The sequence below is a fragment of the Phalacrocorax carbo genome, chromosome 15 (genome assembly GCF_963921805.1).
Source record: "Phalacrocorax carbo chromosome 15, bPhaCar2.1, whole genome shotgun sequence".
Lineage (NCBI taxonomy): Eukaryota > Metazoa > Chordata > Aves > Suliformes > Phalacrocoracidae > Phalacrocorax > Phalacrocorax carbo.
In genome coordinates this window covers 1,666,646-1,688,760 of record NC_087527.1, presented here as the reverse complement: position 1 = coordinate 1,688,760, position 22,115 = coordinate 1,666,646, and the positions used below count along the sequence as shown (strand labels likewise).

The following is a 22,115-nucleotide window of genomic DNA, read 5'->3' as shown; positions in this document are numbered from 1 at the left end:
CCACCACAAATTTCACCCTTTGGAATGGCAAGGACTGCCCTCAGTACTTACCTTGGGCTGTGCTCGGCGTGGGAACGCTACCTTCGGGTCAATCTGAAAGAGAGGTGGGGAAGAACAGGTGAACACACTTTTGCTGCCTATTTACAGATGCAGGCTTTCCTCCATGCACACGGCCATCTCTGCCCATGTGGCACCTTGCTAAAAACCCAAATAATCTACCTGAGGTGCATAAAATGAAGCTGGCTGCAGACATCCTTCCTGCTCAGTAAGGTGTAATCCAGGGAGACTACAAGTCCCAGCATGCAGTGGTCTGTCTCCAGCTGAGTGCTGGCCAGACGCGCCCAAGAGCCCATCACATGCTGGGATTAACAGGCTGGGCTGCACCCTCCCACTTGGCCTGCCCCTCGGTGCCCTGCATCACCAGCCTCATACTAAAAGTGCTTTCTTTTGCCTTTTTGCTCTCCCTCTTCACTCCACCTACAAGTACAGGGCTCACCTGGGTAGTAACAGGACAGAAAAGGGGCAGCGCAGAAAAAGCCAAACATTTCATCCCACAAAACACAGGGTGAAGAAATTAAAGAGCAGGCAGGATGGCACAAATTAAACCGAGGAGTCCAAAGCCCCCCAGGCTGCGGAGGCTGCGGCCGGAGGGCAGCATGCTACCCCTCTCCCCAGGCTGCGCTGCACACAATGACGCGATACCTCCCCTCCGCAGGCTGAGCGCTCCATTGTGCCTGTTCAGCTTCTCTATAAACCTGCTGCCGGTCCCTGTGCTGCCATCCAGGTGCCACGCATTCTGCTGGGCTCAGCATGGATGAGCGCGTGTCTGCATTGGCCTCACACCACCACCACCACCACAAAAGCCAGGACAACACTAATGCAGCTGCAAGCCAAGCACCCACGAAGCCTCCTCTCCTCCTCAGCCACCACCTCTTTCTTTATAGCCTATTTTTACAGCAACTCCTGTAAAGTTACATCACACTGGGGATGATCCAGACCTACAAATCAGCTTACAAAGACCTATGGTAAAGGCAGGTCTGGCTCATCCCTGCACTTGGACACGCTGCAGCTGAGAGTGCAGCCCAGAGCATCGTCCCATCAGCCCGGCAGCTCAAACAGCCCAAAAGGAAGCTGTGTTTCTCCAGCTCCTCTCACTGCTTTGTTCAGCTTTCCAGCCTGGCGGCCCTCCCGTCCCACGTCCTTTCACTTGTCACAGAGCCCCAGAGTTCAGCCTCCCCATGCCCTTCCACCACCTCCCCTCCCTGCCTTCCCCACCTCCATCCTGACTCACAGTCTACAACACAAATAAACTCAGCACGTAAGTAAACAGAGGCAAAAGTGAAGAGCACAAATAAACTCAAAAATAAACCTCCCTCCCCAAGCTGCAAGCACCGTCAGATTAGCATACCCTCCGGTGCCTCCCTGGGGCATCCGAACCCTCCCTCCCCTCCCTGCGCACACACACACACACACCCCCACCATTTCCTGGCTAGTGCAGACACCCACAGAGAATTCTAAGGACAGGGGACGGCAGGAGACCAGGAGGTTGATGGCAGATAATAAGCAAAAACAATAATCTACTGTCTTTTACTTCTCAGCCAGTGTCATTCAGCTCCTGCCAAGAAGATGCTTTCATAGTCAGCAATGCTAAGCTCGGCCTCATTTTCTCATTACCCTGAGTGTGATCAACTGGGCAGAGATAACGCGTCCTCCTGGCTGGAGGGAGCAGGCAGTCATTTCACAAATTCTTCTGCACAACCAGCTATTGTTGCAGGTAGAGGGAGGCCGGGGCAACCGACTGCAGGGGCAGCCCTGGGAACACGCGGAGGGGAGCGAGTTCAGTACCAGACTCAAGTTACTCAAACTGGACCGCTCCTCAGTGGCTGGAGTCTTTCTAGTTAAAGCAAAAGCACTGGTACCTTATTCCCTCATTTCTGGTGTTAAAACAAATAGCCCTGGAGGAGTTGTGTTTCAGTGTCACCCACTGACGTAATGAATCCTTTTTACAAGCCTAGATAGAAACCTGCTAAGAGTAAGAGCATTCAGAACTGCTCAGATCATATCCAAAAAACAAAACCCTGGGATCAGGCTGTGGTGCGTGGAAGTCACTTGAGCACAAACTGCTTCCACTTCACCCCACAAGGCTCTGGGGACAAGGAATCCCCCTGACCTTGCAGGCGTACCAAGCAGGCCGGCCAGGCTCCTCAGTAATGCTCTTCAGGCCACCTAAGGCACCATTTAATTGCGCAAGTCATGTAACTCCTGGGTCAACCCGGCTGGTATCGGTGCCCCAAAACAGGGGAAGGGCAGGGAAGGACCCGTGAGACCTCAGGACTGCGTTTGTTCATTCATCACACCTCTGTGGCTACCTTTGCTCTGTTAGTCAGTGCTGCCCGAGAGCCACAGTTCTCTCCCTCCACCACAAAAGACAAACCCAGCAAAAACTCAGTAATGGCAACAAAGAAACGACAGGGCGACCCAGCACTGCCAAGCCTGCTCTTCCTAGAGCACATAAAGAAGAAGCTCAAGGAAGCGGCCAGCTGCAGCTTTACAAAGTCACGCAGATCTTTTACCTTGAGACCACAAAGCCAATTCTTATATCAAGTATTTCCATAAATAACCCCGTGGGCCACTGCTATCTAGCTTACAAAGAGGAGTCTGAAAAGCAGAAGGTTTCCCCGGAGAATCGGGCCAACAACCCTTGTTAGGGTAGGAAGAATTGGAAAACAATGAAGCAACAAGTTGATAGACAGTGTCTGCCCAAGTACTGCTTGCCAGGAGACACCGAGCCTTTCAGGACACCGGGCCTTTTCCTGCAAAGTTTCATAAAGCCCTAAATTAGGATCCAGATGAGTTTGTGTCATTTAACCCATGACTCACAGCAGAGCCTTTCAGTTCAGCAGGGAAAAGCCATACGGAGGCTCCACACAGTACCACAAGACCAACCTCTCACCTGGCAATTACCAGGCAAAACACCCCAAAACATGTGACCCAGCTGAAAAGTGTGCTATATAAAAAATAAAGAGGAAGGGGAGAGAGGATCAAAGTTCCTAACAAAGGAAGGGCCCTGACAAAACTGCCCCCATTCTCTCTGCCACGCCGGCGGGGCGAGCGGAGCAGATGCAGCTGGGAATTTCAATGGCTGGCCGGTCCCCATGCACCCTGCGCCACGAGGCCCTGCTGTTCTCCCGCAGCGCCCGCCTGCCTGTCCGCCCCTGCCCTGCCCGTCCCTCCCTGCCCGCGTGGGCCGCACAGTGGGCTGCACAGCAGCTTCACGCAGGCCGCAGCAGCGGTTTGGGGAGAAGAATGGAGACTGTGGGTTTCGGCTCGCTCCTAGCCCCAACACACTTTCAGGATTAGCGCTACAACAGACATCCATCACTTGCCTTTCCAAGAGGGGTCTATGCCAGCCCGCAGACTCATGACAGGACTAGCTGAGCAGACACTGTGTTTACACAGGCTAGTAAAAAAAAAAAAAGGAAGAAAAACAAAAAAAAAGAAAGCCCTGGGCCCTCCTCAAAACACTTTACCGTAACCCTCCCCCAGAGCAAAACTCACTTTACATCACTCCTGAAAGGAGGAAGGCTGGGAGTCCTGGGGACCCAGCCTCTGCCAGGAAGGCTGGGGTAGGTTTAACCGGGAGCTCCCGTGGGGAGGAAGGACCTGTACACATCAAAGGGAGCGATCCAGGCAGTTAAACAGGAACAGACATAAATCTCACTGCAACTCACACCGTAAACTCTAAGAAAAAGGGTCTCGCTCTCCCGCCCTCTCCCTTCTGCCGAGATAAAGGCTAGGATGCCCGAGCCACGCGCTGTGAGAAATAAAGTTGCACGTTTGGACTCCTCGGCAGCCTGTGCTCGGAGCCAGAACACCTCCCCTCACCGTGCCACCCCCTCATAGCCCCCACCGCTTCCCCATCCCTACCCTCACCTTCACCCCAGGGCAGCAATAAGGAAAAGGAATTCAGGGGAAGGCAAGTCACTAAAACTACAGAGAAGGGACCTCCCACTCAGACACCTCACCCCCACCCCCCCAAAACAGCCTGCACATCTCCCAGGCACCGCAGATTTGAAGGCAGGACCGGGCATGATATGCCACTGACCCAGGAAGCCATGGAAATCTTTCTGCTCACCCAGTCGGGGCTCCTAATCAGCCCTCACTTGCAAGGCAAGGGCTGGAGCTGCAGCCGCTCCAAGAGGCTGGTGGTGGCCCACATGGGCGGGTGCTGGCCATGCTTGGAGACAATAAAGTCTTGAACCTCCACAACCGTTACAAAAACTTCACCTGGGCACGTCTCTGAGGCACACAGCATGAAGGCTCTTTGCTGAGGGGAGGGCACGGGCCACCATGGCTGGGGGAAGCAGGGCCTGGGTGGTGGGTGACAGCACCCCTGGGGGGAGGGAGCGATGCTCGGCAGCACATGGGGGGCAGGGGCGGCTCCCTTCTCCCCAAACGCAGCCACCTCTGTTTCCCGGTGTGAATCCTGGCCCCAAATGCGCTCAGGTGTCCCAGCTCCGAGAGGGCCCTGATCACTCCTCAGAGGGGCCTTACGACCGATGGGTGGGGGCAAAACCATCAGCGGGATCTGCAGACCCACGCCAGGACGCTGGCCCCAGGGCTGACGGTGAGGCCAGTGCTTGGATGGCAGCAAGGTTACCCACCGGCGAGAGGGGCAGAGAAGGGGCTGATCAATCCGTATCGGGAATCGATAGTTTACAACCTCTAACTGGAAATCAAACACCGCAATCAACAGCCACTCCGAGCACAGCCGCTCCGCCAGCAAATGCACCCCTGAGATGAGAGAAGTCATCTCACCGTCTTGGAGTCCAGTTCATGTCTGGATTGGGCCAGGACCTTGTCGACGCCAGCCTGGTCCATGAACGTGACGAACCCGAAGCCCCTGAGCCCCGCAGCCCGGGCAGGAGAGGGGATGCGGAGAGAAGAGAGAAAGTTGGTTAAAGTGGCGGCCGGGCCGCGGCGGGGGCGAAGGGAGGCGCGGGCCCGGCCTCTCACCTGGATCTCTTTGTCAGCGGGTCCCGCATCACCAGGCACTCCTTCACCTCACCGAACTGGCTGAAGTACTCCCGCAAGCCCTCTGCAAGCACAGCGCCCACCGTTGGGTGTCCCGGTCCGGCCCGGCCCCGCCGCCCCCGCCGGGCTCGGCCCCGGCCCCGGCCCCGCCACCCCCGGCCCCGGCGGCAGGTGCGGGGCGCCGCGGCGCTCACCTTGCGTGGTCTGCCAGCTCAGTCCCCCGATGAACATTTTGCTGCGGGCGGAAGGAGAGAGCCGTGAGTGGGGCCGCGCCGGGGGGCCGCGGCGACCCGCGGGGGTGGCGGCGGCGGCGGCGGCGGGGCCGGGCGGGGAGGGGAGGGCGCGGATCGGCCATGTTGGCAGCGGCACCGCCGCCGCTGCCGCCGCCGCGCCTGCCCGGGCCGGGGGCCGGGGCCGGGGGGGAGAGAGGGAGGGGGCGGCCGGGGCCGGGGCCGGGGCCGGGGTGGGGGGGCGGGGGGGAGCGGCGGGGGTGGCCGCCGCGGCGGTACCAGGGGTCGTGCGGGGAGTCCGGGGAGGCGAGGCCGGGCTGGCTGCCGTCTGTCTCCATTCGGACCTCTTCTCCCTGCGAGGAGCGGCGCCGCACTCCCGGGGCAGATGAGCGCTGGAAAAGGGGCCGGACGGACAGGCCATGCTGCCCCCTCCCCCGACCCCTCTCCGCCGGGCGGGGAGGGAGCGAGGGAGGAGGGCCCGGCGGGCACAACCTGCCCGGCTCCTCCCACCCCCGCCGGCCCGCCGGCCGCCCTGCGCATAAAACCCGCCGGCGGCGCCGGGGCCGAGCACCGGGAGCCGCGCCCGCACCGCGCCTGGGGAGTGCGCCCGGCCCCGGGCGCGGCGGCGGCGGGAGCAGCCCGGGAGCCCGGCGGCCGCTTTGTCCCTGGCCGCGGCGCCCGCACCTGCCCCGGGGCGGCGGGCGGACAAAGGGTGGCGGGCCCGGCCTGGCTCGCTGCGCTCGGGCTCGCCGCGGCGGACCCCGGAGACCTCGGCCCGGTGTCCCCATCCTCCCCACCACCACCACCACCCCCGGGGTCTCAGGGCGCCGGCACCGGACGAGTCAAAGCGGGCGCGGGGAGGGCCCGGGACCGGCCCCTCCGAGGGCGCTCCCAGGGCGGGAGTGGGGCTGGCCCCCAGCCGGGAGCCGGGCACCGGGGACCCCCGGCACCTGCACCCGAAGCGCCTTCCCGGCGCCCCGGTCCCTCCATTCCCCCCCCCCCCCACAGCCCGCGGGGAGCGGAGGGTGCCCGGAGGGTACGGCGGTGCCCGGAGCGGAGCCGCTGCTGGAGCCCCCCGCAGCACCAGGTACGCAGAGCCCAGCCTGCGCCCTCCGCCCGCGGATCCCCACGGAGGGCGGCCGGGCTGGCCCCCGGGTCACCGCGCAGCTTCTCCTTCGTACAAATTGACAGGCAGAGTCGTGCCAAGCTCCAGCCTCGCTCCACTGCCACACGAGTTCATCCACATACTGATGGCTTCTGGAGCAGGTCCGCGTGCTCTCTGCCACTGCTCTTGGGCAACCCGGCCCGGGGGGCTGGAGGAGCTCGGCCAGGAACAAATGAAACGCTGGTTGTCACCTGTAAAGCTGAAGTCAGGTGAGAGCTGTAGCCTCTCTCTCCTGGCTGCGCCGTGCATCGCTCTCAGAAAGGGCACGCGTTTGCGTCTGTAGCACATCGGAACAGAGCAGGCACAAAACCTCTGGTGGCAGCTGCTGTGAGCCCTTCTATTGCAAGGGGGTACCCTGGGGTCCCAGGCATGTGTGCGCCACTGGGTTGCCAAATATTGCCCATGTGCATCTGTAGCTCTACTCATTTTAGCACTAGGTATTGACAGCTGTCTGTGCCATCTGCATTTGACCCTTCTTCCCCTTCTCTCGTGACTGCTTCTCCACTTGCCAATACACCTCAGCTCCCTCCTGGACAGGGACCAGGACACCTTTGTTTTAACAATACTTTGCAATAGTATCTTTTGTTACGTGGGCTCATCCCAAGGCCGGCGGCTCAACACTGAGTTAAATTCATCCTCTGCCCATTAGCTCTGCCAAACCATCATTCACCCACTCCATTTCTTGAGCTGCGTCAGTGACACCATCCCACCTCCCGGCCCCATACCTGGGCACAGCAACACGCTCGACACCAGGGACTTGGTAACCACCTCTGGAAAACGAGCTGCACAGCGTCCTGGCTCCCACTGCCACCAGTCCAGCTTGAGCTGCTTCTCCAGAATAACCTACTTGTCATTCCACAGGGCTGAAGTCACTGCTTTGGGTGGAGGTGCCCTGAGAGGCAGCTGGGCTGGTGCAGAAGAAAAATATAAATAATGATGCGCAGAGGTGATACAGCAGCTGGCAGCGATGGGGAAGGGCTGCGCAGCCAGTGGAAGCAGCCATGCTGAGGCAGCCTCTCGGCCACCTCCTCTTGTATGTTCTGAGAAACCTGGACGATGGCTGGCTATCAGGAAGCCACCGCTGGCGCCTGCCCTGCCACCCAAACTCACTGCTGCTGAGCTCTCCCATTTGGATGGCAAATACTCCAAACGGGGGGACTGACATTTTCAAGTCACCTGGCACAAGTTTTACGCTCCATAATTGCCCAACATAGGCACAGTACTAATGCTAATTAAACACAAGAAAGAAACAAGTAACAAGAGCTCAGCGTTGGACACACTAAAGGATAACATCTCTTGGTTTACTGCCAGTGTATTGCTATAATTTTAAATATGTGTTATTTATGAGACAGATAAAGCAGAGCACTCTGAGGGACACAGTGTGAAGATGCTTCACTCTTATCTTTTTTTGCATTATGTTTATTCTCTTTTTCTCCACCAAAATAATATTGGGGAAGGGAGAATAGAACCAATGTGAGTTAACATCTGTGAACATCAGAGGAAGAAAAAGCAAGCCTTCAGGAGGATTTGGATAGAGGATGCGGTTGGACTTGCATCACTGGGAATGACACTGTACCATGTAACTTATTCCGAGGCCCTTTCCAAACCATACACGCAATGTTTTGTATTTCTACCTTAGGACCCCAAAATGCTTTGTAAATATCAATTCATTTATCTCTGTAACACACCAGACAGCGGGTCTTGAAGAATCTGTTGATTAGTGACAGTAGGAAGCTTTCCTCACAGAGAAGTAAATATATAAAACATTCTGGACCTTATGATTGGAAAGATGATCTGCCGAATATAAAATAATGCAGCATTGTATTCCTGGGGCTGCAGACAGACAGCTGTAGTGCCTCTGTGGCTGCTGCTGAGAGGTTGCCAAACACCAGCGAGATTAACAAAACTGCTCAGTTTTCTTGCTGCTATTCAGCGTCTCGTGTGTGGTAGAGTGACACTATCAAAATCATGTCCACTTCCTGCTGAGGAGGATGATTGGCAAAGCTCTGCCCAGCACCACTGGCAGACACTGGAGTTATTCATGGTGAGAGGGAGGTTCCAAAAAGTGGAGTTTAGGGGAGGGGCAGGACAGCAGCCACCTCTTTTCCTCCCTCATCATATAAGGCTTAAGGAGAGATTGTGTCTTGGAGACCTGTCTCTAGCCAGGAGGTTTTGGCAGTCGGGTGCTACGAGAAGTTTTGCTTTTCATCTAGTTTGGACAGTTGATAAACGAACTGGAATTCAAATCATTTTTGTAATATTTGCGAAACGATGCTGAACATGCAAACCTGGAAGATATTAACTGCGGCTCAGTAGGCAGCCTGGGGGCAATGCCAGGCTCTGGCAGTGGCTTCCGGTGGGGCTCGCTCCTGCTTTGGGAGGGGTGCTGACCCTCTGGAAAGGCTGATGGCAAAACCTCCCTGCTAGCACATGCACAAGGCAGCCAGGGGTGTCTGCCCCAAAGGGAACCCACTGCTCAGCCCCCTCCTGCCTGGCAGGAGCTGGCTTGGGGCAAGAGTCAGGCATACAGGGGGAGAAGAGCTATTTAGAGAAATGGAATTATCTAGACTCCATTCAGGTGGAGGGGGAGGGACAGAGTCAGCAACAGGAAGAGAGGAATGGCTGCAAAGGCACCGAGGATTTCTCCGCTTCATGTAAGAAACCTCGCAGAGCAAGATTCGCAATGGGAAAACAGGCTACGTGGTGCAGAGCGTTGAAGAACAGGGTGGGAAAGAATAGAGGAGAGGAACAGGGCTTGCATGCAAGAGAGAAAAAGAGAAACAGGTGTGGGTGAACAAGGAGCAGCAGAAAGGGGAGTATGAAGAGTAAGTAGAGACAACTGGGATAACTGGAAGAAAGGAGAGAGGGGAGGAGAGAGGAGGAGACCACCCCAGTTATCACAAAACAGCAAGAGGGATTGGAGCCTCAGGAAAGCAAAAAAGGGGAAAGAGGTTTGCATGGGATGGAAAATAGAAGTAAAACATCAAGAGAACTTGTAGCGTAGTGAATAGGGACTCAGCAAAAAAGGAGAGGTCTCTGAAGGGCAGTAGGAGACTGCAGGCTTCCGCTTGCTGCCCTGGGAGTGATGGCTAAGGGAAAAATCAGAGAGCCCTTCCCACTATTCTCCCTCTCTACAAGCTCTAAAGTCTACTGCATGGTGTCCATTCTCTCTGATCCTACCTGAACTGGTCCAGCAAACGAGGGAGGAAACACTGACTGCTCAGCTCTAACACCAGAGCTGCTCCGCGCACCGAGAGCGCCCAGCACTGCACCAGCCTGGCCCCTGTGCAGGTGCCACCGCTCTGCAGCAGCCTGCAAAGGGTCCCCCTCTCCAAAGAGGAGCCGAAAACGTTTTCAGTTCCCATTAGTTTGGGTTTTTTTCTTAACAGAACACTCCAAAGATAGCATATAAAGTGACCGAAAGCAACAACGGATTTCAAAATGAGACCTCTCTCCTCGAAGGTGCCCTGAGCTCCACCTTCCTCCTAACCTCATAGTTACCGTTTGTCACAGGCTTCCATCTGTTGCTGCTTCCTGCTCCACCCTTGCTCCCACCTAACCTCTCCCCAGGCCTCACTTCAGCAACCCGTGTGAAGCGGATCTTTCCCACAGCATCCACTGTTAAGAGGCTCTTCCGCAGCCCAGAAGCAGAGCATTGTCCCCTGCTCTTCCCCTCCTCGCCTGGAAGCTCAGAGCTTCTCATGGGGTGATACAGAGGGATGCATTTCCTCACCTTTAGGGAAGAGACATGAGAATGGACACAACAGAAATCCACCAGATGTGCTAGACCGTTTTAAAGAAGACGTTGATTAAACTGTTCCTTGTGCTCATTGAGGATAAGGCAATTGGCTCAGCTAGCACAGAAGGAGATAAAGGTTAAATATTAGGAGAAACTTAGCCATGATGAGGATGGCTAAAGACGGAAGAGGTCGGTCAAGAAGGCCAAGGAATCCCCATCCATAAAGACTTTTAAGAACAAAATAAGCAAATGTTGGTTTTGTGATCAGGGTCTCTTCTGTCCTTGCCTGGCGCAGAGGTGACCTCTTGGCACCACTTTCAATCCTCAGTTTCTACAGTTTCTTCATCATGCGAGGTGAAAGGACAGAGTTTGGAGTAAAGGAGGCAAAAGTGAGGGTTTGTCTAACAGAAAGGGGAGTTCTGGGTGTGTTCCAGTGCACAGATAGAGGCTAGAGAAGAGAGAAATAACGCAGAGAAATGTAAAGGCTGGGGTTCATGGGCACAAGTCAGGGCAAAGGACAGTGCAGCATGGGGCCAAGCTGCACCAAACACACCACCAGGACTGCAGAAAAGGTTTTGGACTGAGCGGGGTAAATAGGGGTAAGAGAAAAAGGCCCGAGTTGGGTTTGAGGGCATCACCCAGTGCAGTGGCTGCCAGATAGCTTAGACAAAATGGGCTTCTGTATTAACATTTTTAAAAAGTATTAAAGTTATACATTAAAAATAAAATCCTGTGTCCCAATGGGGGGAACAAAAAAAAAAAAAAAGAAAGAAAGATAAAAACCCCAAACACAGCACCACACCAGGCACACCGGTGTCTCCTTGCAGTGACGCTGCTGGGTGCCTTGCAGCACAGCTTGCTGGGCCTCCAGCTTCTCAGGCAGGGACCAGTGATGCTGCATTATCAGTTGACCTGCACATCCTCTGCCGGTCTGGCGCATGTGTGAATTATTCATCTGGGGCTGAAGTCAGCACCATGTCAAGGACCTCTAAAATCTGCCTTAAAGATAGCAGAGTCCAAGGGAATGGGGGAGCAAGGGGAGAACAGGGCTCAGGGGAAGGAGGACTGGATTCTCCGCTGAGATGCTTGCAGAAGGCGGAAAATCTGGGTACTGGCGCTGCCCCAGAGCAGCACCAGAAGGAAGAGGCACTTACCAGCGCAAACAGAGAACTTTTGGCTCAACACACCAACAGGAGCTAAGCAAGCAGAAGCCGTTTCTTCATCCCCTCTCTTTCAGGACAAAATCGATTTCCTACCTCTGCCATTACACTCACACTGGCTTTTAACTCTCCCATTTCTTCAAGACTTACTTTCTAATCTAAGCTGACGGGACCTTTGCTCCACAAATCCCAACAGCACTTCTCAGAAGACAACTTTATAGCATTCTGGTACTATGGTGGTGTAAAGTAACTGGGACTACACTGTTAAACTTAACAGCACAAAATTGGGAAGGTTTACAGATTATTTGGAGGAATGAACAGAAAAGATCATCTTTAAAATCCAGGGTGCATGCTAGAGCTCCTGCGACAGGAAAGGTTCAGACCAAGGCAAATGTACAGGACAGAAATACACGTTGTAAATCTCCTTAAGCAGCTCAGCCTGTCCTGGTTCCTCAAGGTTTTCCCAAGGTATTTTGTTTGTACTTGTCACATGACTTACATCAGGCATCACATCCTAATCAAGACAGACACCAGTGTCTTCCCAGGCAAAGCTCCCATCCTCGGATTGCAGGAGCGGCTTAGCTGCTTTGTACACGTCACCCCTGCCTGAGCCTCCTCCCTGCTGAACAGGGGACAGAGGCAAGGGAGGCTGTGAGGGTCCAGGAGCACTTGTCATTCTTCTGTTTGCCAGGGAAGAACAGTCTACAGCAAGGCACAAACTTGCCTGGTGGGTGTTGTTCTTAGAACTCCTGGTTTTCTACAGCAGTGCACCGCGATCAGGCGTTCCGGGGCCAGATGCGGCATCCTCCAGAGAGGGAAGGTTTCCCCCACCCCAGGGCACCTTCACTCAGGCTTACAGGCTCCCAATCCTTCCAGGCTAGGGAATGTGAAATGAGGCAGCTGTTACTAAAGATTCCAGCTGCAGCAACCTACACCAGCTTTTAAATATGTTGCGACTGGAACTGGAAAAGGCTCAAAATCCATTCTTCAGTCCCAAGACGCAGAGATTCCCCCTGCCCACAGACCCAGTGAGCTAACCTCTCCCTGAAGACAAGCTCTGATTCTGCACTGCTCATAGTCTAGTGGGAAATACTTTGCTCCTGCTGCTACTTGTCCATTCTTGCCCTTGTATCTTTTGCTTGCTTTTCACAGCCTTTAAGCATTTATCTTTTCACGCCTTTGCCTGCTCTGGATTTCCCTCAAGGCTGAATTTGCTGCATCAGGGTCCTTATGCCATTTTCTTTCTTCTTACTTTTCTATTTTTATTTTTTTTTTGGCCCCAGCAGAACTTTCCTACCTCATGCCCATGCAGTTCCACAAGCTGAAGTAAACTGAGTCACTGACCCTTTTCCCACCAGGAGCAAGAAGTGATTCACACATTATATTCCTCAGAGCTCCCTGCTGGCTGGCGGCCAAGCCACCGCAACAGCAAAGGACCAGCTCCCTCCAAAGTAGCTGTCCAAGGCGTTCTTCAGCATAAAGCTGGGACGTGAGCAATGTGGGGATACTCTGAGAAAAGCAGGGGGATGCAGAGGAGCAGCAGGAAACCTTTCTCACAGTGGAGGTGCGCTATATATATTGGAACAATCCCTTTACTAGAAGTAGGAATGAAGCAGTAACCTCTGCAATTCAGTCTCTATCAGATACATGTATTAAAATGGAGAATATTAACATAAAAAAACCCACTTAAGGTTCCTACTAAAACTTAATCTAATTAGATGCTTTTAAGATTTTACTTCCATCTACCTGCTGCATTCCTGATCGATCAGTGAGCAGATTCTGCTCTCCTGTTTACAGAAATGACCAGTGCAATTCTGGAGACACCAGAAGAGAGGAATCTCATGAGTTACACTGGAAATAGTGGGATCATACTCAGGCTTGTGACATCCTGACTCACTAGGCTTGTAATCTGATTATACGGGTGTTTTTGGAAGCCCTGTTTCATATGTCCTGCCCTGCTCCAGCATTTCCCCTCTGGGGATCACCAAGTTTGCTGCTTCACAGACACCCTTGGGGTTTGGAAACTGCCCGCTTGTGACGGATGGAAACTGTGAGGCGTCTTCCAAAATTTCCCATCAATTTTGAACATTTGAGTCAAAAAGCTGGAGATATAGCAAACACTCCTCTTTCCAAAGAAGGCCTGAGGAAGCTCTGGGCATGCAGCATTTTCTGCAACACAAGCGCATGGTGTCTAGGTGACATAGGTGACTAGGTCAAAAGCGTAACGCTCACATAATCTATACCTTCTCTATGTTTTTAGCCACAATAGCATGCTGTCCGCTCCTTACTGGCACTCTGCTAGACACCAAGAAAGCTAGCACAAGTGTTTTCCTACCTCAAAATTGTCATGTTCCTGTGACATAAAGTGTATTTAAAACAAATAATGTTTTGGAGGATGAATCTAAAAAAAGCCTCTTTGGTGTTTGAAGAAACCTGGGGATAGAAGAGATGTTTGCTGGGAGAGCAGCTCTGGAGCCGAGCAAGTTTTTGAAGTTGGAAAGCTCCTTTTACACGCTCCTGCTAGCTAGACAAAATGTGCTCAAGTTCGTTGGCCATTCTGGAGCCTTGAAAGCAATGCAGCGTCTGGTAAATTCATTCCCAGATGCTGAGGGAACAAGGGATTGTGGGAGACAGTTTAAGATGGGGAGGGATTTACTGTGGAACAGAGAAAAAACAAATCAATGAAATTTTGTTCAGCCTTACTTCCTCTTTTTTTTTTTTTTTAGTGAAGCTGCAGTAGGAGAAATTTTGGGATTTTATGCTTATGTTGCTTTAAGGGTAGGAATGCTGGAAACGGAGGTATTTGATACCTTTGCTGCTAATTACAGTGCAAGCTCCCAGTGTCCTGACAATGCCCTTGTCCCTGACCTGGAGGGGCCTCACTGTCTCAGGGTCAGCTGTAATTTAGTTTTAGGTCAGACCTGGGACTCTCCTGCCAAACTGACTGCACTTTGTTTTGAAGTAGAAACCATTTACTAGCAAGTCTGAGACCATCAAACTCATTTCACTAACAAGAAACAGGAACGAAGTGCAGAGCCCCAGAGACGAAGGTCAGTGTTCGACACAAGGAGAGTTCAGCTGCATCACGAAGGAAGGGGCTGTTCTGCTCACCGAACCACACAAACACATGAGCTCAGATCTTCTGCTCCCTTCAATTACACGTGTTTATTCAAAAAATACCTAGGGACTAACTAAGCCGTGCTGGTCCCTGAGCAGGCACTACGGCGCTGTCAACCCCCTACCTCAGTTTACAACACAGTTGCTGCAATTCACAGAAGGCTTAAGAAAGAGGACTGAGCTCTTCAGTAAAGCTCATGAGTTGTTGGTGCTGCTTCTACCTCTTCCCACAGATTGTCTGGGTGATTCGGACCAAGAAACTCTGGTTTTCTACTTGAAAACTGAGATTTTTTTCTTCCCTACCTTCAAAAAAAAAAAAGGGGGAAAAAAAAAAGGTTTGAGATCTTCAGACAGAACACGCTGCAGAAAATAACCCAGAAGCTGTACAGGGAAATACTTTTTAACTTCCTCCAAATAATCAGCACACCCTCACTCCCAGGGAATGAAGTATTTTTTCAAACCAACGGATTTTGTTCCGATCTTCTTCCCTCTCACCGTATTCATGGACAGAGATTATACTGTCACGATACTGCATAGCATTACCTGAAATTAACTTGTCACTTGAAGAACCATGCTTTACAATTTGTGGGTTAGTCTGAGAGCCCAGTGCATTTTGCACATTTTCAGAATCCCTGCTCTTTTGCGTTTACGTAGACACACGACTGGGTTTGCTAAAGAAAAACCTATCCAAAGCACAAATTTTTTTCAACTCCGCACGGCACTGTGGTGGAGGCCAACTTGTACTTACAGAAAAAAGCTGGATGAAAAATTTGTGCCAATTTACTAAACAATAAAAACCTTTTGACAGCAAAGGAGTGTTCCATGTCCAAATTTATGAACACATGAATGAGACAGACAAGTATAGACCTAAACATGCTCTTTGGGAACACTAAAACATCTTCAGCTCGAGATGCTGGCCGTAGCTGGGGTTGGTGGTCAGATGCAAGAGACCACAGCTATATGGAGAAACAGGACCGCTAAGGGATGTTCAGATCTTTCATTCATGAAAGTTGACAAGGAGACTGCGACACACACTGATGTGCGTTAACACTTGTATGCTGCCATGCTTGACAGCTGCAAAGCGGCGTGGTAGGAAGAATTACCAGTCCTACAGACTTTGAGATGAGTTCAAAATGCCATGATTTTGACTTGCAATGCTTTTTGATGCATGAGGCGATGATTGCAATGCAATCGCACCCTTGGTGCCTCTGCAAATATCAGACGAGCTTCCAAGAGCTCACCTTAATTACCAGCGCTCTTTGTGGGACAGGTCCCAGCTACCCAAGAGATGGGTACCTCCTTTGTGACTCCGTGAGAAAGCCACATGTTTCAGGAGCGATCCAACTGCCACGTACCAGACAAGGCTCTGGAGCAAAGCAGATAGCTTGCTTGGCAGCTGCCCTGCAGAGCTGGAGCTCACTCCCAGGAGAGATCAGAGGGAGTAAAAACCTCGTTGCCGTCAGAGCAGAGCACTCAGCCTGCTTCTAACAGAGATTTCTTACGAGAGCCAAAAAAAATCCAAAAGCGTCTCTACAAATAGGAGGCGGTGGGACCAGAGGAAAGGTGTCCCACATCCAGCTTTGCTAACAGCTCAGGGAACGCTGGTCAGTGAAGGACGGGCGGACACTCTGAGCAGAGCCTGTTTGACACCAGGAAGATTACCTGTGGACAGAGAATTGCCTCCCTACATAAAGTCACTCAAAACATAGATCTGCAGAGCTTTCAAGGAAGGTTTTTATATTTCATGCTATTCGACTTCCAAATTTATTCTATCCCCCAGATGACCTTATTCAAGCCCCTTTTTTTAATTTTCAAGGCATGGCAGAGGACAGAACCAACCCCCAGGTTCCCAGGTAGTGCAATCTATGCCCTGAGGCGGATGAAAGTACAAACTACTGGGACTCACTTAGACTTTGTGTGCTTTTGGACTCCCCTGCTACTTCAGGTGTCACCACATCTGCGTAACCCCTATACTGAAGAGGAAAGCAGAGGGTTTTCACCGGTTTCAAGGAAGGCTGAGCTCTGCTCATAGGCAGGGTAACACAGGGGGCTCTGCACAGATGAGCTGCTTCCCAAGGGCACAGCAGAGCCCCTTCGGAGGCAGGTCCCAAGGCTGGAGCTCCTGTGCAGCAGGGCACGATGTGGGCTCACCCCCCAGCCCAGCAGGCTCCTGGGGACAGGGCTATAATGACCACGGACTGCCCAGTTAACCACATGGAGCTCATCTCCTGTCCTCTGCTCCACCTCCACCAAGGTAGGGCTCTGCGAGGTGGAGCACGGAGCTCTGGGCAGGGCTGCACGGTCGGTCAGCAGCCGGGCCTGGGAACTCAGGAGCAGCAAGGAAAGAGAGGATGCTGGAGTGGAAGTGATTTGAATTAGAACAAACTGGCTGCTGAATAGAAGCTTTTATTCCAGCATGGAGAAGGCTTTGTTAGTCAAGCACATGTGATGCACAAAAGCCTCCACTTGAATTCATTGAGTTTTAATTGGTTCTCAGGTGGGGGAGGAGATGGGTGTTAGGAATTAGGGATTCCTTAAAGAGGCAATATCATTAAATCTTTACGCCTCTTCCCTCTCACCCCCAGCTTTGGCTTAGGAGTCTGGCCTCATTCAATTGTCTTGTGTTAGAGAATCAGAAAAACTGAGGGAGAGAAAGGGTGGGAGGGGGACTCGCTAATAAAGCCTAAAGGGAGATCAATGAACAAGGAGGGTGAGGGGCAGGAGGAAGACTGAAAAAAAGAAAGAGGCTGGTTGGGAGAGGAGGGAGGTCACATGCAGGCAGGGAAGGTAGGAGAACCTCAAAGGGATGAGGGAAAGAGAATGATGCCATTCGAGTCAGGGCTTTCTTTTCTGCCTGCATTCCTTCTTTTATTGAACACTTAAAGCTTCCCTTGGCGATCCTCTAGCTTGGCACTGTGAGCCTGTGCTCCAAAAATCACAGAGTCAGTCACCACAAGGAAGGAAGAAAATCCAGGGATAGGCATGGGGTGCATGTGCATGGGGAAAGACGGCAGCGAGAGAAACCTGCTTGGAAGGACCTCGCAAGAGCTGCTGCTTGTTTGGCCAGACGCAGCACGTTTCAGACAGAAGTTTTGTTACTAAAAGCCTGCTGCAGACGTAGCTGAATCAAGGTCCTTGTGAGTGAGAGAAAGGGAGTAATCGGGAGCTAAGGAGATTTCACAGCCAGCGTTGTAGGAGGTACAGCACGCTGCCCAGCTTATGAAAGAGACCCTGGGTCCCAGATCCTGACGGACAACTGCTGCACTGTGATGGGGGACACACATCTCAAATGTTTAATGATTTCCATCAATCACAGGAGAATGAATTGATGTTGTTTTACCTGTTACATTTGGAATTTAGATAGGTAAGTGATTGACATACCAAACACACTGCCAGCAAACACCAACTCAAAACGCATTTTCTTTTAGAGTTCCTGACAGAAGAACACTGCTTCTATATTTAAGCCAGACAGTTTATCCTGTATAAAGCCATACACAGCAGATATTCTTTGCAGGTAGCACTGCCTATTGTTTTACTATAATTCTTCATTACAAAATCAGGCTGCATACTCTCTGCTTGTAGACACCATGGCACTAATCTCCCCCAGAACAGGGGCACTGCAACAGATTACTATACGGACTCAAACGGGAGGTCTCTGACTCCTGTTCAGGGGCAGTGTGGGATGCTGAAAACAGCGTTCCCTTGGTGGATTCTCTCTGAGAGACTGTCTGATCCAAGTCACTTACGGTGGTGTGAAATCTGAGGGAAACACAAGATCGTCCGCTGACACAGCTGTGGTACAGGGTAGCTCTCACATACATGTGAGTTATTCATGTTTTTCAGGGCACAGGAAAAAAAAAAGACATCAGTGAATTCACCCATTGAAAGTGTCATGGGATCCAGTTTTCCAACCCTTCTCCCTGAAAAACGAGCCTAAGTGTCATTTAGGAGTGACACAGAGACTGAAGTCTCATTTGGTCCTTAACTCCAACTAAAAGCAGACATGGTCGCCACCTGGCAAAGGCATTCGTGAGCAGTGGGCTGCGACAGTGCCTGGCACCAGCTACATGGAAAGCACTTAACCACACGTGGAGAAGAGCTAACACTACTTGCCTTCATTTTTGATAGTGCAAAGTCTACACTCTGACTCTGCCAAGCTGCCCGTTGTCACCACTTGACCAGAGACAACCCAGGAGAGCCCTGCCCTACAGGACCAGCAGGGCTTTCCTCCAACAGGGAGTCTCATGTAGGAAAACAAACAAACAGCCCTGCAAATCATATTAGCGATCATTTTTTTCCCTCCTAAGCAATGTTTCTTGTGTGCTTTAGATTGCCTCGTCTCATAGTGCACCTGCATTACAGGTAGCATACACGTTACCAATTTATTTCATTTCCTACCTTACAAGTTTTAATTAATCCACAGGCATAATTTCAAATGATGCCTGATTCACTTGAAGCAAGCAGCTGCTCTTTGTCATCAACAGTAACACTTGCAAGTCCATCTTATTGTGCATAGCTCTAAACAGGGTCCCTGCCCCGTCAGAAAGCTGCATCGCTCTGCAGAAGACTAAGCAATTGTACGGTTTCCTACAAGCCTGCATTCATTGTTAGAGCAACCCCTGTGACCACCTTCCCAGTAACAAAACGTAGGAAAAGGCTGTGGTGGTAAGGATGGGCAAGGTCATGCCTCCAAGATTGTTCCCTATATTTATTCTAGACTTGTTGCCCTGGGCGCATTTGCCCTCCTCCCTGCAGTTTTCTAGTAACAGCCTTTCCTGTAATTGTTTCCTTCTCTTTCAGATACGTTCAGTTTATCTTTATACTTCGATGCAGGAGCATTGGCTTTCCTGATACCACCTCATTTCTCAACAATTCCCTATTTTGTAGCTTCCAATAGGATCAGATCAAAAGCCTTTTTTGCCTTTGGAAATAAAATTAATCATTAAAAAGCTCCCATTGCGCTCAAAAATCTTGCTGCTCTGCCTTTCTGTAGATGCCTTTGGTAGTTGGGATCCTCTTGCAACATTTTTCCTAGCAAGTACCATTTCCACAGCCTTTTGGTATGCGACAGCAGGCACTCCTGAACTGCTTCACTACACAAGCCACAGATTTGTCTGTCACAAACAGTGTCAGTTATCACAGCATCAAATTTGCTGTGTGCAGCAGGTCTCTTTAAGGCTGCCATGAATTGAAAATTGTTTTCCTACCTCTCCTCAATGCCTGGCGGAACAGGTGTCTCAGCAATCAGCAGTGGCTTTGGGGCAAAGTGTGACTGACACATCTGTATCAGCTATCCAGTTAATTTTATTCCTGGTCTGCTTCATTACATTAAACCTCAAGATGCTCACCATATTTCCTCCTTTCCAAGCCGGCGAGATAGCAAACCCATCCTTTCGGCTCCAGAAGAACTTTAGCTATGGCTGTGCCACCAACTAGACTGGCTTCACTTTGGAGGTCCTCCTGCAACCAGTAGCTCACCTCTTAGCAAGTACCACCACCACACAAAGACAACCCTAAGCAAAATGCAGCCCTGACAAGGTGTTGCTGCCAGTTCCAACGGGACAACAACAGACACGTCCCGTGCCAAGCTACTGGTCAGGCACAAGCTTTTACTCTGTTATCCTCTGTGAAGGGGCAGATTTATGTGGCTGCTGACATAGTTCTACTATGACGACCACCTACAGCACAGGTCTTTGCAAAGCTGGTCAGAATTCTAGTACGGAAACATACTCTACCCTCCTTGGAAATCACCTCTCTCTGCTCCAGTGGACAAGCCCTTAGAAGGACTTTGGGAGCACCCAACCTTTGCTCTGTCGATGGCCACATCAGCACCACGTGCGCAGCCCGAGAGCTTCCTGCGGCTTGCCTGGCAGGGAGACAGCTTGCGGCTTACCGTGCCGCTTCACCTGAAGCTGCAGCCCCCAGACAGGCTCCACGTGCGGGCTCCTGCCCCAGCCCACACCCAGGGCGTAGTTGCGGCAGGACCGGGCATCACAACACTCACAGCCTCTCTGGCCCCAGAGGCCGTGTCCAGGTTTGTGCCGGAGGACAGAGCCGCGCTGGAGCCGGGCGCTACACGTCACAGCGGCAGAATGAGGCTGGGATGTCTAATGAGAGAAGCCAGCGCTGCAGGAGCTTTCCAGCCCAGTGCCCTCACAGGTTGCTGCGCGAGATGGTCATACTTTGCACGATTATTGGTGTAATACTGCACACTTACTATTCCTTAAACTTGCACGACCCCGCACCTCTGTGGCCCCGCTAGCAGGCAGACCTCGCTTGGGAAGATCTTCACAAGTGCACATCGCTACTGATAAACAACACAGCGGTTACCACTCTGAACTTCAGGGAGTGCTCTGCTGCTTCGGTGGGTTTGACCATTGCACCCAAACATGTTATTTCTCTGAATGATATCGGTGCTCCGCCTCCTGTGTTTTGACAGGTAAGTAGACAAGGGGCACTGTGGCTTTAAGAAGGTCATTTCCACTGTCCTGCCGGTGTAATTAGCCTGCTAAAGAAAGGGCAGAGGCTGGAAATTGGATTGAGCAAACCAGGCTTTAGCCGCAGGATGAAGGCAGAGCCCCAGGATTGTTATGTTAATCACCTGAGCTCAGCAGTCCCTGCCCTTCAAACCAGTACAAACCCAGGACCCCTCTGCAGAGCAAAGCCAACCTCGCTCAGGCTCCAGCTGCCCTAAGACATCTCTCTCCACCTCCCGGGATGCAGGGGCCATCCCTGCGGACAGACCCGGGGCCACGCAGCACCGGGAGGGGATCCTCTGCCTGGCTGCAGCCTCAGCCTGTGGTCATACAGCTCCTCTGATCCAGAGCGCCGGGCCACAGCTGCCAGCAGGGTGAAGAATAAATGGGGGTCACTGGTGACACTATGAGCTGATGGGCCAGGGCTGCTTTACACCAGGTGAGGATCCAGCCCTGGCCATGCTGAGTCAATAAGCACATCTGAAAGCACAGATTGCTTACTGCTATTTCACTGATGAAAAATAGCACTAAGAACAATAGGCCAGATTCGTATCCGGCTGTAGGCAGCGGAGCTGCAGGCAGGTTCGGCCAGGTGCCGGCCCCTCTGCAGCCACAGCACGAGCCTCCCTAGGTCCCTGGGCTGTCGACTTATCCTCAAATCCAGTATCTTCAGCACCAGAGCTACCCCAAGTTAATCCCGGGGCAAGTCTTGGTGGTACGGTCCCCCGGCCTGCCCCTGCACCCTCCTCAGGAGTGCAGCCACGCTTCGCACCACCGCTGTCACCTGCGCCGGCATCGTCTCCAGCGCCAGCTGGTGCAACGCCGCTGGAACAAGAGGCACTGCACGAGCCAGCGGCAGTGGTGAGCTTGGCCCAAGGTGCCCTGTTTGCTGAAGGGACGCGTTTGCAGCGCAGCCAGTGAGAGCCGGCCACGAATCGCTCCCAGTCACAGCCGGCTGCCTCCCGTTCTGTCCTCATCGCCTCTTCCCTCCACAGGAAACAAGGCTGGGGTTTACCTTGCTGCGCTTTACTAGCTTGTGTCCCCTGTAAACGTGCCTTTTTGTCCCCTCTTTGCTCAGAAACTTTGGGCTAGCAGCCTTCACTGCTGCCACCACCAACCACCCACCTTCTTTTTAGGGTGGTGACCCAGGCTGGCTGTTGTCCCCCCCTTGCTGCCCCAACTTTCTTAGGGCAA

General features: G+C 52.5%; 2 protein-coding genes across 6 annotated transcripts in view; one reads left to right on the top strand and one right to left on the bottom strand.

Annotated features, from left to right (window-relative positions):
* The window catches only part of MSI1 (musashi RNA binding protein 1), a 30,449-nt gene extending 24,578 nt beyond the window's left edge, over positions 1 to 5,871 (bottom strand). The window contains exons 1-5 of one of the 4 annotated variants that reach the window (XM_064466486.1): positions 5,544 to 5,871; positions 5,229 to 5,269; positions 5,017 to 5,098; positions 4,819 to 4,903; positions 52 to 93 (exon numbers count right to left, since the gene is read on the bottom strand). In XM_064466486.1, coding sequence (XP_064322556.1) covers positions 52 to 93; positions 4,819 to 4,903; positions 5,017 to 5,098; positions 5,229 to 5,269; positions 5,544 to 5,602 — 309 coding nt within the window. In that variant the 5' untranslated portion in view covers positions 5,603 to 5,871. The remainder of the gene's footprint in view (positions 1 to 51; positions 94 to 4,818; positions 4,904 to 5,016; positions 5,099 to 5,228; positions 5,270 to 5,543) is intronic. The other 3 variants (XM_064466484.1, XM_064466487.1, XM_064466485.1) reach the window with 3 other exon arrangements.
* Positions 5,650 to 8,620, top strand: LOC135315837 (collagen alpha-1(I) chain-like). 2 transcript variants are annotated; one of them, XR_010375323.1, is made up of 3 exons: positions 5,663 to 6,351; positions 6,456 to 6,638; positions 7,291 to 8,620. XR_010375323.1 is itself a non-coding variant. In XM_064466488.1 (2 exons), the coding sequence occupies exons 1-2, from the start codon at positions 5,650 to 5,652 to the stop codon at positions 7,361 to 7,363; spliced, it is 1,062 nt and encodes a 353-aa protein (XP_064322558.1). In that variant the 3' UTR covers positions 7,364 to 8,620. The 2 variants fall into 2 exon arrangements, 1 of the variants encoding a protein (XP_064322558.1); XM_064466488.1 differs by having other exon boundaries at positions 5,650 to 6,638.
* The last annotated feature ends 13,495 nt before the right edge of the window (positions 8,621 to 22,115 follow it).

Bases quoted from the DNA above. Each gene is read 5' to 3' on its own strand.
- LOC135315837 (XM_064466488.1), top strand. From the start codon at position 5,650: ATGAGCGCTGGAAAAGGGGCCGGACGGACAGGCCATGCTGCCCCCTCC. The intron at 6,639-7,290 runs GTGAGAGCTGTA...GTCATTCCACAG, and splicing joins ACCTGTAAAGCTGAAGTCAG to GGCTGAAGTCACTGCTTTGG.